Source organism: Cibotium barometz, chromosome 3 (genome assembly GCF_041138505.1).
Source record: "Cibotium barometz isolate CiBa-2024 chromosome 3, ASM4113850v1, whole genome shotgun sequence".
Taxonomy (NCBI): domain Eukaryota; kingdom Viridiplantae; phylum Streptophyta; class Polypodiopsida; order Cyatheales; family Cibotiaceae; genus Cibotium; species Cibotium barometz.
Window position 1 is genome coordinate 10,438,264 of NC_141048.1, and position 14,280 is coordinate 10,452,543.

At 40.4% G+C, this 14,280-nt stretch overlaps 2 protein-coding genes across 5 annotated transcripts in view; one reads left to right on the forward strand and one right to left on the reverse strand.

Moving 5' to 3' along the window:
* Positions 1–423: 423 nt before the first annotated feature.
* LOC147639695 (3-isopropylmalate dehydratase small subunit 1-like) lies at positions 424–1,487 on the forward strand. The gene has a single exon (XM_086772872.1). It carries the CDS (start codon positions 558–560, stop codon positions 1,323–1,325), a length of 768 nt encoding a protein of 255 aa, XP_086628998.1. The 5' UTR covers positions 424–557; the 3' UTR covers positions 1,326–1,487.
* A 12,267-nt stretch (positions 1,488–13,754) lies between these two features.
* Positions 13,755–14,280, reverse strand: part of LOC147639696 (DNA-directed RNA polymerases II, IV and V subunit 9A) — a 53,716-nt gene continuing 53,190 nt past the window's right edge. For all 4 annotated transcript variants that reach the window (XM_086772900.1, XM_086772882.1, XM_086772910.1 and 1 more), the window contains one exon: positions 13,755–14,254. Coding sequence is in view for 2 of the 4 variants with exons in the window: in XM_086772890.1 (XP_086629016.1) it covers positions 14,174–14,254 (81 nt within the window). In the remaining 2 variants the exon portion in view is untranslated. The remainder of the gene's footprint in view (positions 14,255–14,280) is intronic.

Sequence of the window (14,280 nt, forward strand, 5' to 3'; positions counted from 1 at the left end):
GCATGGTTGCTCTCGTATTAGGTGGTCTCTCTCCTACTTGCATGGTTTCCTCGGCGATCCCACGAACCAGAGCCCGGCGATCCCGCTTCTTAGTTGCTTGCATGGTCTCCACGGCGATCCTGTTAACACGATCTCTAGTCTCCCGCATGGTGCTCATCCTACTGGACGTGCTGCTTGCATGGTATCCTCGACGATCCTCTGAAACTCATTCTTATGTTCACGGTACTTCGAAACGTTGGTTGTTTTTGTTTGGTCTCCTCGGCAATCCTATGTTTCAAGTGTCAAACTCATTCCTATGTTCACAATACTTCATAAAGTTGGTTGTTTTTGTTTGATATTTACGGCAATGTAAATTGTAGGTCTCTGAAATTCTTCATCATGCGCGTGTGCCATATCTCGCATGGAAGAAAAATGAACATTACCTTAGAAGGGTTCAGAGCTTGGGACACAACCAAATTGGTAAAGGCCGCTTAGGTGGAGACCAAGGCTTCTTTCTTGCGTCCCAAGTTTTCGTTTTGTATTTCCGTGTGCATTCACCTGTTCGAGTCTCGATAGCTATGGCGGCAGCTTCTTCCTGTGTGCACGTCACCAGGCCAGAAACCATCCCATCCTGTCAAGCTTTTTACCTTGAGGCTCCTCCCTCAGCTTTCTTCTCTAACCCTGCTGCTCGTATTCCGCATCAATGGAGCTCTAAAGCGTCCCTGTTCTCATGCGCGCAGAGAGCCATAAAAGAATGCCACAGGCGCCCCTTTCTCCCCACGGCGATGGCGGAATCATCCAAGGTCTTCCATGGGAAGTGCTTTGTGGTGCAGGACAACATAGACACAGATCAGATCATACCGGCAGAGCATCTAACCCTCGTGCCATCGAAACCAGACGAGTACGAGAAGCTGGGGAGTCTTGCATTGGTAGGGCTGCCGTCAAGCTATCTGCGCTTTGTGGAGGAAGGGGAGACGAAGACCAAGTATCCGGTGATAGTGGCGGGGGCCAATTTCGGGTGCGGCTCGTCAAGGGAGCATGCGCCGGTGGCCCTGGGGGCGTCCGGGGTGAGGGCCGTTGTGGCGGAGTCTTACGCGCGCATCTTCTTCCGAAACTCTGTGGCCACCGGCGAGCTCTACCCTGTTGAATGTGAAGGGGCCCTCTCCAAAGAGTGCAAGACTGGCGACATCGTCACCCTCGACCTCGACCGCAGCATCCTTATCAACCACACGCAGAGCAAACAGTACTCCTTGAAGCCCCTCGGCGATGCCGGCCCTGTGATCGATGCCGGTGGCCTGTTTGCCTATGCCCGCCAGACCGGTATGATCGCACCCTCTGTTGCCTAGCAGGGCATTTCCTCCTAGCGTGTATGCCGAGTTTCTCGTTTTTAGGGTTTTCTCAGGGCTTTTTTCCCTGCAGTGAGTTTCCGTTCTGTGCTGGGACCTTGAAGAATAACTTCTTTTTTTTATGTTTTAGTACCTCGAAGAATACATATAGTTTTCAGTGCATCTTGTCTTTTCTCCTTGTGGCAACTGTACCTTGGTTCTTCTGCGTTCTCTCTCGTGTCTGTCTCTCCAATGTTGCCTTGCAGAATGCAAAACATCATTTCTTAGTCTTTGAGGCAGATTGTTGCATCATACACCGCTGGTTTTATGGCTTATAATGTGCATGCACACGTGTGTGTGTGTGAGAGAGAGAGAGACAGAGGACTGCTTGTGCTCAAACATGGAGAACAGTGTCAACACACATGCAGGATCTAAAAGTAGTAAAACGTATGTACACATTCAAACTTTGTAGACATGTACTCATTGTTTGTAATAACCTTATGGAACATGGCCATCACAAACCCTTTGCAAGAAGCTCTCTTTGGTGCCCTTAAACTCTTAAAGACTATTTGGTGCCCTTAAACTCTTGAAGACTCTTTGCAAGAATCAGCCAGAGATTCTATTCTCCCATCCGAGGAGAATTTCCTCTAACCAAATGTGTTTGGAAGGTGTCAAGTTTGGTAGACCTCCCTGACCTGCTGGTGAATGATCAGTTCTTTATCAAATGCATTTGGAAGGTGTAAAGTCGACTGGTGGACCTCACTGCCTGGGTAGTCATTCACAGTGTCTATTATCTTTTTGGAGGTTCAAGAAATATGAACATATGCTTGGAGAAGTTTTTTGCACCTGATCTGTAGTTTTTAGCAGTCATCTGATGAGGGAGAACCTTACAATTTGGCTCAAGAATTTGCAACAAAAAATGGAAATTACTGGCTGGAAGTCCTGACAAGCTCTTGGTTAAGGGAGTTTGTCATGCTGCTGCCCTTGCTGTGCACAAAATCTGGCTGCTCACGTGAATATGAAGAGAGAGACTAGTGCCCCCCACTTGTAGGTCTGGAGATTCTACTGCCTGTGCCACTGATTTGGCGATTTCCCATTTCCCATTTGTGAATGGCCTTTGGAAGGCTCTGGAATGCTGAAAAGCTGCGCCTGAGTCCATTGGATACAATGTACAAGCTTCGGGAATTGGGGATTATCCAGTACAAGGGTTGCGGGCAGTTTGGAACTTTGTGATGGTACCTGCTGTCATCTGTGCGTCTGAGCAAATCTCTCTTCAAATATTGGTTGTGTCTATTAATAAGCGTTAAATCGTGTAATAGTTGACTGTCTGAAATCCCTGGGACTCGTTACAGCTGGTTGGAACTTGGCTTAGTGGCAGGTACACAAGCCACTGGCCCATCTGTCTATTACTACCCTAGGTAGCACTTAGGCAAGGATTCGAGGAAAAGCAAAGAGCAAAGAGTTGTTCAAATGAGAGGGATAATTGACGGCATAGGGCATGATTGTGTGCTTGAGGTGAGAAGTGGAGGAAAGCAACAATTCGGGCTACAGCAAGGGTCAAGGGCCTAGCAACGCAAATGAGGGAGGGGAGGCAGGGCGGTTTGTTGGTGGTTGGGGCAGTGCCTAGTGTGAAAAATCCAGAAGTGTGAGTTCTTCCAGAAAGAACTCATTTTTACCTGGGTCATTACATTTCTAGGCAGGGTATGAGCATTGAGGATACGCGTGTTTAAAAGGTCTTGGCTTGGCTGATTCCTCACACTTCAAGCAACTTTGTTCTTTTTGGGGTTCACTTTCTTTGGAACTCAGCGCGATACTATTTTAAGCGAACCTCGCCATTTGACAAATCTCCTTCATGGAAGAAAGTAGAGTAAGTAGTCCTATTAAATGGAATGAAAAGATGGATGAGGCTTTTAGAAACCTTAAGCTGATGGTGAAGAATTCACCAGCCCTATCGGACCCTGGCAAACATTCGTGGCTGAGACTGATGTTACTGATTTATGTGATAGGGGTGACTTTGTCCAAGAGGGTAGACCTATAGCTTTTGAGAGCAAGAATCTCTCCAACACACAGATGAGATACCTACGGTAGTCACAAGAAAGAGCTTTATGCTATAAGACCTAAAGATTTGGTGAGTTTATTTTATGGCTCCCAATTTGTAGTCGTAACCGACCATGAATAAAGTATGTATGTGACCAACCTTGGTAAGGCAAGGTAGGTTGAACTTATGCAAGATTTTGATTTTGAAATCAAGCATAGGAAAGGGAGTCGAAATCTAGTAGGAATAGTGAGGTGAACCAGTTGAGTGTCACTAAGATCGGGACAAATTCATATAATTCTATGCGGAGACAATGCGCGAGACCAACATATATTTTAGTCGGTATTGGTAGCACGTCCAAGAGGGAAGCTCCATTAATGAGGACCATAGCTTAGAGAATTTAACTCTTGATATAGGGGGGGTTAGGCATCATTTCCTTATTCGGAATGGATTTCTATTCCGAAATGGTAAGGTTTATATATCAAATGTGTCAGAGTTGAAGAAGAGGATCCTCATTGAATGTCATGATACGGTTTATATATCGGATGTGTCGGGGTTGAAGAGGAGGATCCTCATTGAATGATTCTCATTGAATGTCATGATACTCCGTCAGGATGTGTTATTTTTGTTGCTTCTAATTCAGTTTTGAAGTTTATTTGCATTAGGACATTCTATTTTTATATGTTGAAAGGGGAATACCTTGGTTTCTTAGTGATTTTTGCATGATTTTAGAGCCCAGGAATATCTAAGCAATTATGATTAGGCCTAAGTTGGCGCAGTAAACAGTTGTTGAGCAATTGTTCAAACTTTATGGGTTGCCTTTCAATATTGTAATCAAAGTTTATTAGTCATTTTTGGTAGTTAGAGACTACATTGAGTATGAGTTCCTCAATCATCTTCAGTCTAATGGAGACAGAGAGAGTGAATGAGGTGTCGAGGATATGCTTCATGCATACGTCTCTTGGAGACCATTTGATTGGGAGAGGTATATCTCTATGGTCAAGTTTGCCTAGAATGGTGTTGCATGACCTCTAGATACATTCCATTTATGCTTATGGATGATATTATGAATCCCGATTCTCTATCATCTTAGAACTTAATGAGAAGAATGCAGGGGAGAGGGTGAGCTTGAGCTCCTTGTAAGCAAACACATACACACAAGAGTACACAAGCTCATAAGAGATGTATGCTTGAATTTTTTTTCTATTCTCTTCTCCTCTTCTTTATAATCATAACATAATGAGATAAGAGTAATACTATAAGGGAAAGTACTCTCCTATTACTATAAGGGAAAGTACTCTCCTACTATATATAACATATAAAGGTCGGTCCATTGTATGAACTCAACTATATGAGCCATCACTATGACTATGTCATAACTCTAATAATACACCAAAGTGATTGTCACACAGCATGTAAACCACTAGCTCCCTCATCCATAACCAACCATATCAAAGACGTAAGCGCAGAGTGTCATCCTGGCATGTCTCCAATAACCACACTAGTTGAGCTCGATATCTCAACACTCCTCTTCAAGCTCAACTCCGTACCTTGTACTCCAAGTGAGCACTTGAACGTGCTGAGCTTCTTTGTACTTAATACCTTTGTGAAGATGCCAGCTGTCTCTTTATCCCATGCTCTCTTAGATAATCATTAAACTCGTTAGAGAAATATTTTCTCCCACCATTTGATCTTAGGCATTTATGTGCATGCCTTTGACTTTCCTAACCATAATCTTGAAGCTCTAAAATTGTGTAATTACTTCGCTTTTCTCTTTCATAAAGTAAACCCATACCTTCCTAGTATGGTCATCAATGAATGATACATAATAGTGGCTCCTTTGAGTGATGTGATTTTGGTTAGAATCCAAACATGAGAATGCACCACGTCCCAAGGTCTTTCACTCACATTTCTATCATGTGGAAACTCATGCTTAGGTTGTTTTCCTAATTGGCATGCTTCACATACCTTGTGCATTCCATCCACTTTAAACTTTATCAAACTTGTAACAATGATTTGGGCTTGCATATTTTTCAACCCATTGAATATTGACATTACCAATGAGCGTTCTACTAATTTTGTTACCCTTTACAACCATGCGGTAGTGGCTATTGTAGTCTTTTACATAACATCCACCATGAGGGTTAAACCTCACTTGCAGACCTTACTCAACCATTTATTCAATCGAAACTAGGTTCTTTGTAAAATATTGTTAATCTCATTTTAGGGTTAACAAGGTTTGCCACTCCCAATTATATGCCGAAGCATGAGTAATCTACATCAAATGTCAAGGATGGACACACCAAACTCACGCACAAACAAGCCATGAAGCAATGGTGTCTAAATCTCAAGCTTGGACGGACACCCGTAAAGGTCTGATAGATAATTAATGGTGTTTTCTGCTCCAAGAGTGTGTGGTAGTGAGCTAGGATGTTCTCCCTAGTGTTGTAATGCATCAATATATTATGAGATGAAGCAATGTATAAACAATAGGCCAAATAGAAGCTTTGGCAGTTTTCTGACCACAGTTTAAGTGTGTGAACACTTATGGTCATGTATATAAGGCAATTTCTCTCATAATGCAAGGACACTCTCCCATTGTGCAAGTGACTTTTCCTCTTGCTAAATCTCTCTAATTTTCTCTCTAATGCATGCTAGTGAGTGTATGTGAGTGATTTGATGTGAGAGGAGGGAATAATGCTCGTAGTGCAACGCGACGGTGTGACAACGCTCCTTGGAGAAGGCAAATGGTAATCTACCTATGGCGGTGTTGCGCTTGGAGACCTCAAGGGTTACGAGTTCAGTCATTGAAAAAATCCCGACGACATGTTGAGGACAGTAGATGTAAGTGGTTCCCTCTTTGCTATCTCTTAATCTTAACATTTTTGGCACCATTTAGCTCAGGAGAAATCCCTTGGCTTTATCATTTGTTTTTCTCTAATCTATGGTTTACCCATTGCTCACACCCTTGAATAGTGAAGTGCCACAAATGAGAGTGAGATTTAATGGAGATTTGTGTGATTTTTACTCTTTTAACTCTCTTTTTTATTTTTCAAGTGTTTTAGCTTAATTTATTGCTTGATTTGTTATTTTCATGGTGTTTGGAGTGATTAATGGCATTAGTAGAGCATGCACGTAGGTGAAAATAGGTTTTATTTGCACAAATTGTATCAATTGAGGGTTCAGTATTGAATTTTTGCATTCTTTCATACTTAAACATATAGCTTTCTTGCTTCAATTTGGTGTTTTTTGTTATTTTTAAGTGCATATATCGTTAGTAACTATTGTAAGAACATTAATCTTTTTTTTTTCAAAAAACCATAAAAAGGCTCTTGAAATTCACTAATTACTCTTAATGGATTGGGTTTTTCCATTAAGGGGTGATTAATGAATCTCAAGAGTGAAAAAAATAAAAACAATGTATTGGTTGTGTCATATAGGGTGTTGAAATTAGTGTTTTTAAGTGTTTAGAGAGCGATCGCATGTATCAAAACACCCAATTATATCATTTTCTTCATCCTTTGTTAAATTCTCACTCCCTTTTGTCTCATAACACTAAGAAAAAAGGGCATACTTTAATCTTTAATTAATCTATAAACTATGTAAATAGTTTAGCATTTTCATTAGTAATCTAATGATATGCAACACTGTGCGAATTAATTCATAATTAATAATTAATTAGAGTAAATTGAGCCACAAAGAAGAAAAAATTAGCATAAGTATTAATCTTTAATTAATACTTAAGCTAATTTTTATACAATTCATTAGTGTTAATTGGAGTTTAGTTGTCATGTATTCAATGCATGTGTAACGTGTAGAGGGACATGGGCATAAACCAAGAAAAGGTTACAAGTTGTCATGTACATTGAATAAGGTGTAAGAGGGAGTATGGACTTTTATCCCACTCACCTTTTTTAGAAAACCACCTTTTTGAACTTGTGAAAACCAAGAAAGCACCTTAACCAAAATGAAAACTACTCACAAGCAGGATCACATGTGCCACATGGTAACTCGAAAACAATCTCGGGAAAAAAAATCACAACCACCACATCATCAATTACATCGTGATTTGCCATGTCATCAAAAAAATCTTTTAAAAAACTTCCAAAAAAATCTCAAGAAAAAAATCATAGCTGCCACATAATCAATCACGTCATGATTTGCCATATCATCAATCATGCCGTGATTCTTAGCACATCATTAAAAAATCCCAAAAAATGAAAAAAATAAAAAATCACGAGTGTCATATCGTCAATCACGTCGTGATTTATCACATCATCACTCACGTCGTGATTCTTGTCACATCATCAAAAAAATCCATAGAAAAAAAATCACAATTGGCATGTCATCAATCACCATGCTATGATTTACCACATCATCACTCACGTCGTAATTCTTACATCATCAATTAGAAAATCACAACTGCCACATCATCAATCACGTAGTGATTCTTGCCACATCATCAGAAAACACAGCTGCCACGTTATCAATCACGTCGTGATTTGCCACATCATCAATCACATTATGAATTTCTCACATCATCACACAAAAAAACCCCAAAAAAAATCATAGTAGCTGCCAAGTCATCAATCACACCATGATTCTTGCTATGTCATCCCACAAAAAATCCAAAAAAAAATTCAAGAAAAAAACCATGTTTGCCATGTCATCAATCACGCCGTGATTCTTACGTCGCGTGGAATGGCTTTCTCGCATGTATTCATTGAGAAAGATCGCCCATTTGCAGGCTTGATCAAAGGTTAAGGAGGCTAACATTGAGTTTCATTGACCACTTTTTAGGTGTACATGCACATTGCGCACATGAGGCTAACACCTAGGTCGACATTGAGCTTCATTGACCACTTGCAATTTTATGACCAAATTTACGTTTCAGACATGTGTCGACCTCTGTTTGGCCACTGTAAAATATTTTTGACTACTTTTGGGAAGTTCTTGTTTGAAACTATCTCTATTTGAACTTTGGTTTTTGCAATGTAGTAATGTATTTTGGGTGTGTAGACAGTGATTACACATGTATTGTTGATTATGGGTGTATGTAAGTATACTTTAGTCATCTGTTGTGACATACAGATTGTGCAGAAGTACTATTAAGAGTTACAACAAATGCTGTTGTAACTCTTGCTATGTTGTAGGTTGAATATAAAAATTATTTGTTTGTAGATTTCTATATTCAACTTCTTGTGTTACAGGTTGAATACAGAAATTGTGTGTTTATAGATTTTTGGTTTTTTGTAAGTAAAGATATGACAACATCAACCAAATTGTTAGTGAGAAGCTTGACAAGAACAACTTCCTTGTGTGGAAGTTTAAAATGATCAATTTTAGGAAAAGGATTTTGAGACTATGGTTTCATCAGTTTTCCACTCAATTGAGTAAAGTTCACATGATGCACACCACGAGTGACCTTGCCTTGAGAACCCATAGATGAAAGTTACCTTCAAAGTTCTGAAATCGACTTTGATGTCCAGTCGCAATGTGGTAAACCAGCAACTCGCTTTGTCCGTTAAGCATAATGTGGAAAGCGTGGATCTTAGACGAGCAGTTAATAGCTCCAAAAGCATCAGAATGTTGTTCAAACACTTGCATGAATTTATATGGATCCATGAAACCATAAAATTTATTCATATATTTGTATATTTTCTAGGCAACATGTTTAAGGGCATCCCTTGAGCTATGTGCAGCTCCTTGGTCTATGATATCTTTCAACCCATGGGCGATCCCCCTTCCTAAACTATTCAACATCATGAAAAGAGTTTGTTCACTAAAGGAGAAAGGGATTTGAGAAAATATTGCATACCATACATGCATCTCCACACTTGTGAAGACATCTCCTCAATCAAAGATGTGTACCTCCCAGAGCTACCAAGGGGGTGTCATTCCAAAACAAGATAAGGGAAAGAGATGACGAAACACTATGCACCATACATGCACCTCCACGCCTACAAAGATAGCTCCTCAATCGGAGATGTGTATCTCCCAAATCAACCTAAAGGAGTATCATACCAAAACAAGAAGGAAAAGAGATGATGATGCTCTTACTCATGTACTGCTTCCTTTGTCTTCATAGATTCCTTTCCTTGATGCTCTACTCCTTAGCATGAACCAGGCGTTGATACAATGAAAAGATTGGGAGAGGAGAGAGCTTAAGCTCTTGCAATCACACACACACAAAGATGGAAGACTGAAATCTTCTTCTTATTATCTCTCAAAAGAGATCTTCAAAAGATAAGTGAAAACCAACATAAGTACTAGAGTACTATGTACAAGCGGTCTATAATGTGAATACGCTAAGTAGGTGAGCTCGCAAGACAAGTATGCCATAACTCGATAGGACTAGGTGTAGTCCAACTATAGAATCATTGCTGAAGATCCGTCGTGAGAGCTACCAAATGTGCCAGTGGTGTAAAGGTCGAAAGGTCACCCGAGCATGTCGTGAGTGTTAGCCCATGTTGAGCTTGACATCTCAACATATTTGGCGGCCCATGGATAAAGCGGCCCTTTTGAACCAAATTGTTTAGAAGCTTGACAAACCACTTGACCATCCGGTCAAGAATGAAAAGCCTACATCAATCTTTGAAGCTATATCAATGGCCAAAGATTTTGTGAAAACCTCGTGATAAGGAGTCCATAAAAACCCCTACCATCTTCTACCCATGCTAAGAGATCTTTAGTTTAAGCGAACGCTTCAAACCCCCCTCCACCAAAGCCAACCAACATGCAAACCCAAGAGGATTTAGGTTTAGGTCGGAGAGAAGACCTTACTCCCAACAACCACCAACTTTAAATATACCCCTTATGAAAAATGAGCAGTTTGATAGGCTCTACAAAGGAAAATAAATGTTTCTAATGTCAATAAACCGGGCCATCAAATTAGAGACTGCTCGTGAACCCATCTAGAACTTTTGTATTTGATCACAACAACTAAGGACCTTGCTATCAAGCCGCTACCACCGTGTAAAGAAACCGTCTCCCACCACCAAATTGGGATAACTCGAGGTCGAGCCCCCAGCTTCTGTTGCTTGTAAGGCAGTAACCACATGACCAAGCACAAGAAGAAAGAGGTTGGATCCATACCTATAGAATGCCAAGGTTAGAATCAAGAATTCTCAATAATTCAAACTCATGTAGACTATCAAGGTAAGAAATTCAAGCTTTTGATTGATTCTAGTAGTACTCATTATTTCATGTCACAAGGATGTTTGCGTAAGTTAGTCTTAAATAAAAAATTAGGAAGGCCTATGGAAGTAGGGTTGGCTAGTGGAATCCTACAATATGCAATTCAACCAAAGTTTCTTGTGGATGGGAATCCTACAATATGCAATTCAAGGTCTTACCCTTAGGATTTATGATGGTATTCTTTGCATGGATTGGCTCATTAAAAATCATATCGATTATCCATTGCCATAAAGGAACCATCTCCTTCATGGATCTTTAGAGAAACAAGTTTCAATGGATTGAAACCTCAGGGTCTCCACCATTACAATTAGTAAAAGCCTCTGAGTTATTGAAAGGTCTCAAGAAGAGACAAGCAATATATGTCATCAACAAACTGAACAAGGAAACAAGGTCTAAGGGATTATAACCTCAAGGTCTCCACCATTACAATTAGTAAAAGCATCCATGCTACTGAAAGGTCTCAAAAAGAGAAGCAATCTATGTCGATAAAACTAAACCCAGTAAACAAGAAGATGGACTCTAAGGAACCAGGTCTCAAATTCCTTTTTGGGAAAAGCTTAAGAAAAGATCTAGGATAACTTCTTTGCACCCATTACTGCCTTGTTCTAGAAGAAAGTAGAACTCCCCATATGAGATACAAGGAGAAAAAGAGTACAAATTGAAAGTTGGATGCCTATATTTCAATATAGTCAAATGTGTATTCCCAACAAGGATGAGATAAAAAGAAGAATCTTTAATGAAGCCCATGATAGTTTCCCATTTGATCCTGGAGAGTATGAATGCCTATTGATGGGGGTTTGGCTGGTTGTCATAATACCATTTGATCCTAGAGAATCTCGACTAGTCAAAATCAGCCAACTATCCAAAGAGCAAAAAAGTTGTCCAATGCAAGAGCATCAAGAGCTATGAAAGCAAGAGTTTAAATATGGGGATGACGAAGTACGGTAAAAGAATAGATGCAGCTGCATTTGGTGATGGTACATAAATGTACCATCTTCAGGGGGATGGTTGTCTATGATGCAATTTTTTGGGAAACCCATTTTCCTTTTTAGGTAGTGTCTAGAAGATACCACAAACATGTTGTATGAGGAGTTGCACTAAACATTTGCTAGACTAAAACGTAGCTATACACTCTTGTGTTGGCCTAGGTAGTGGATGCAATATGAAATCAACCCTATCAACCTAAATAAATGGGTGAATAATGTGTAAGGCCATTCACCTACTAAAAAGAGACAAGCAATCACGTTAATACGGGAAGCAATCCAGAAGAACGAGGGCGTTGAAAAAAGAAAGAGAAGGCGGCGAATTCTAAGAAATCGGACAACAATCCTTTTTGAAGGATGGACGGTAGGAAAAAGTGATGGCTTTTGTTTTTGGTTAAAAAAAGAGTTGTTTAGTGGTCTAGATGGGAGAAGTTTGGGAGGCAAGATGTCCCAAAAAATATCTTATAGAACCGGTCATGCAAGGCTTGGTACTTCTTCGAAGCACTTGTCACTATCTAGGTAGTCCGAACATAGATCACCGCACACTTTGCATCTTTATCAAAACATAGATATCTAGTTTTATTGCATTGTCTTTTCAGCCTTCAAAATTCAGCATTTTCATGGACTTATTACACTTCGTTTTGGTCTCATAGACCCATTGAGCCCTTTGAAGACATTAAGATTCCATGGACATTCTTGTATCATTCGAGTGAGATAGTTTTGTTTTGTTCCATTTTATTTTCTATTCCATGATGAGATATGCCATGGACATTGTATCTGTTTGGTCTCATACGCCCTTTGGGTCTTTAGTAGGCTTTATTTTCTATTCCATGATGAGATATGCCATGGACATTGTATCGCTTTGGTCGCATAGGCCCCTTGGGTCTCTAGTAGGCACTTAATCTCTCTCTCTCAAGTGTGAAAAAATGGTGATATAAAAACACTTATTATGGATGGCCTTCATGTAGCTACCCTATTGGATACATTGTGCCAGTGCCAAACTCCTTTGAAGTGCTACATGCACACGCATGCATAGGCACACATGCATGTATGTATCTAGGGATCAATTGGGGACACCCCCTTGAGTCTCAGTATATATCTAACCAATTCCCTCTATTCGGGGCTTTCTGACTACCTTGTGGACTTTTATATAGGGAATAAGGGGCGAAATCCCATCACTGGCATATAAAAACGGTACGGGTTCTGGAGTACAAGACATACAGCAAGCTCGGCAGTGCAACATGTCTGCATGGCTCCAGAATTCCAAAATGTATCTTTCTGATGCTATCTTGGCATCAACCTCATTTATCATTTGAGCTTCGTGATTTGATTGCTGGTATTTTACAAAAATTGTTCTGCAAAGTGGGGGAAGATCTCCCTAAGGGCGCACCACTTTACATGTATGCCTCTCTTTCTGAAATGGTGGCCACTACAAATGCATTCAACACAGAAATGGTGGCCATTTGGTTCTTTTACTCTGTTCAGCGCTTTCAGCCTTCCCTGTGCCTCCACTTGTCTGATTGCTGTTAAATTATAACTTTGCCCTACTCCTGCATTCCTCTCTGGGTCTCTGGCTCTGCTGCAAGACATTCATGCCACTGCTACTATCTGCTACTCATATCTCCAACTCCCTCACTGGTCAAGGGCCTTCTGCAAAACCTCCAGCTCCCTTTGATGGACTCCTTTGGCCTGGTCCACCTACTCCATGACCTCCTCTTTTCCCTTCTGCAGATCTTCCCAAAGATCCCTAGCCTCACAGCTCTAGCTTATGCCTTCTCATTATGCATTTGCAGCTCTGTTATGACTTGTTCATGTTGTAGGGCTCGTGTACTTGGCCTCCACCTCAGCCTCCAGCTTGTTTATTTTTTATGACTAGCCTCTGACTCTCAACAAGTCATCATAGAGACCTTTCTTTTCTTTCAGCTTCACTTGAACATAGCTCACTCTTCAGGCGCTCCTGTCCCATTTCATACCCTATCTTGTTGAACACAGCTCACTCTTTAGGCACTCCTGACCCACTTCATATGTCATGGCCACCTGGTTTAGGGAGCCCAGGGAAGATAGATTGACAGAAGACAGTTGAATCTCAATGCAACTTGACAAGTTAAACATACCCACGCAAATGTTACTTGCTCTAGCAAAATTTCTCTGTAATTGCAAAACTTATATCTTGCATAGCTTTAAAATATAACCATTAAGTGAAGCCATGCACAACAAATAAAAGACTACAAAGAATGATGAGAAACAGATCAAAATCTAGCAGTTTTGTTCCGAATTTGAAAAAGTAAACCTTCCACTCTTGGAGAATTCTACACTATAGTCACTTACCAAAATGCAAAAATGCTAAAGAAGCTACCATTTGGAAAACAAATTGGCAGCCTTTCAAAGTCCTAGACCTCTCCTCCAAGACTTTCATATAGTTGTGAATCAAAACTTAAACATACATCTATATCCTCCTCCTCTCTCAAATTAGCTTACAATTTCCAATAGGTAGATAAACAGCAATCCCAATACAGAACTGGAATAGCTTTAAAACATGCAATTTGATAGTCCATCAGTCTTGACATTTGAGCAATTTATATCATCATTAACATCTCGTCCATAAATTTCTTCCATGAACGTGCTGTAGATACTGTCTGTCCATTGAACAATACTCAATCCCGCCACCGATAACCACAATTCACATTGCAACACACAAAAAATAGTGTCATACCCTCCTCTCCTCTTGCTGTAGCCTGGAATCAACAAGCCAGCAAGGATT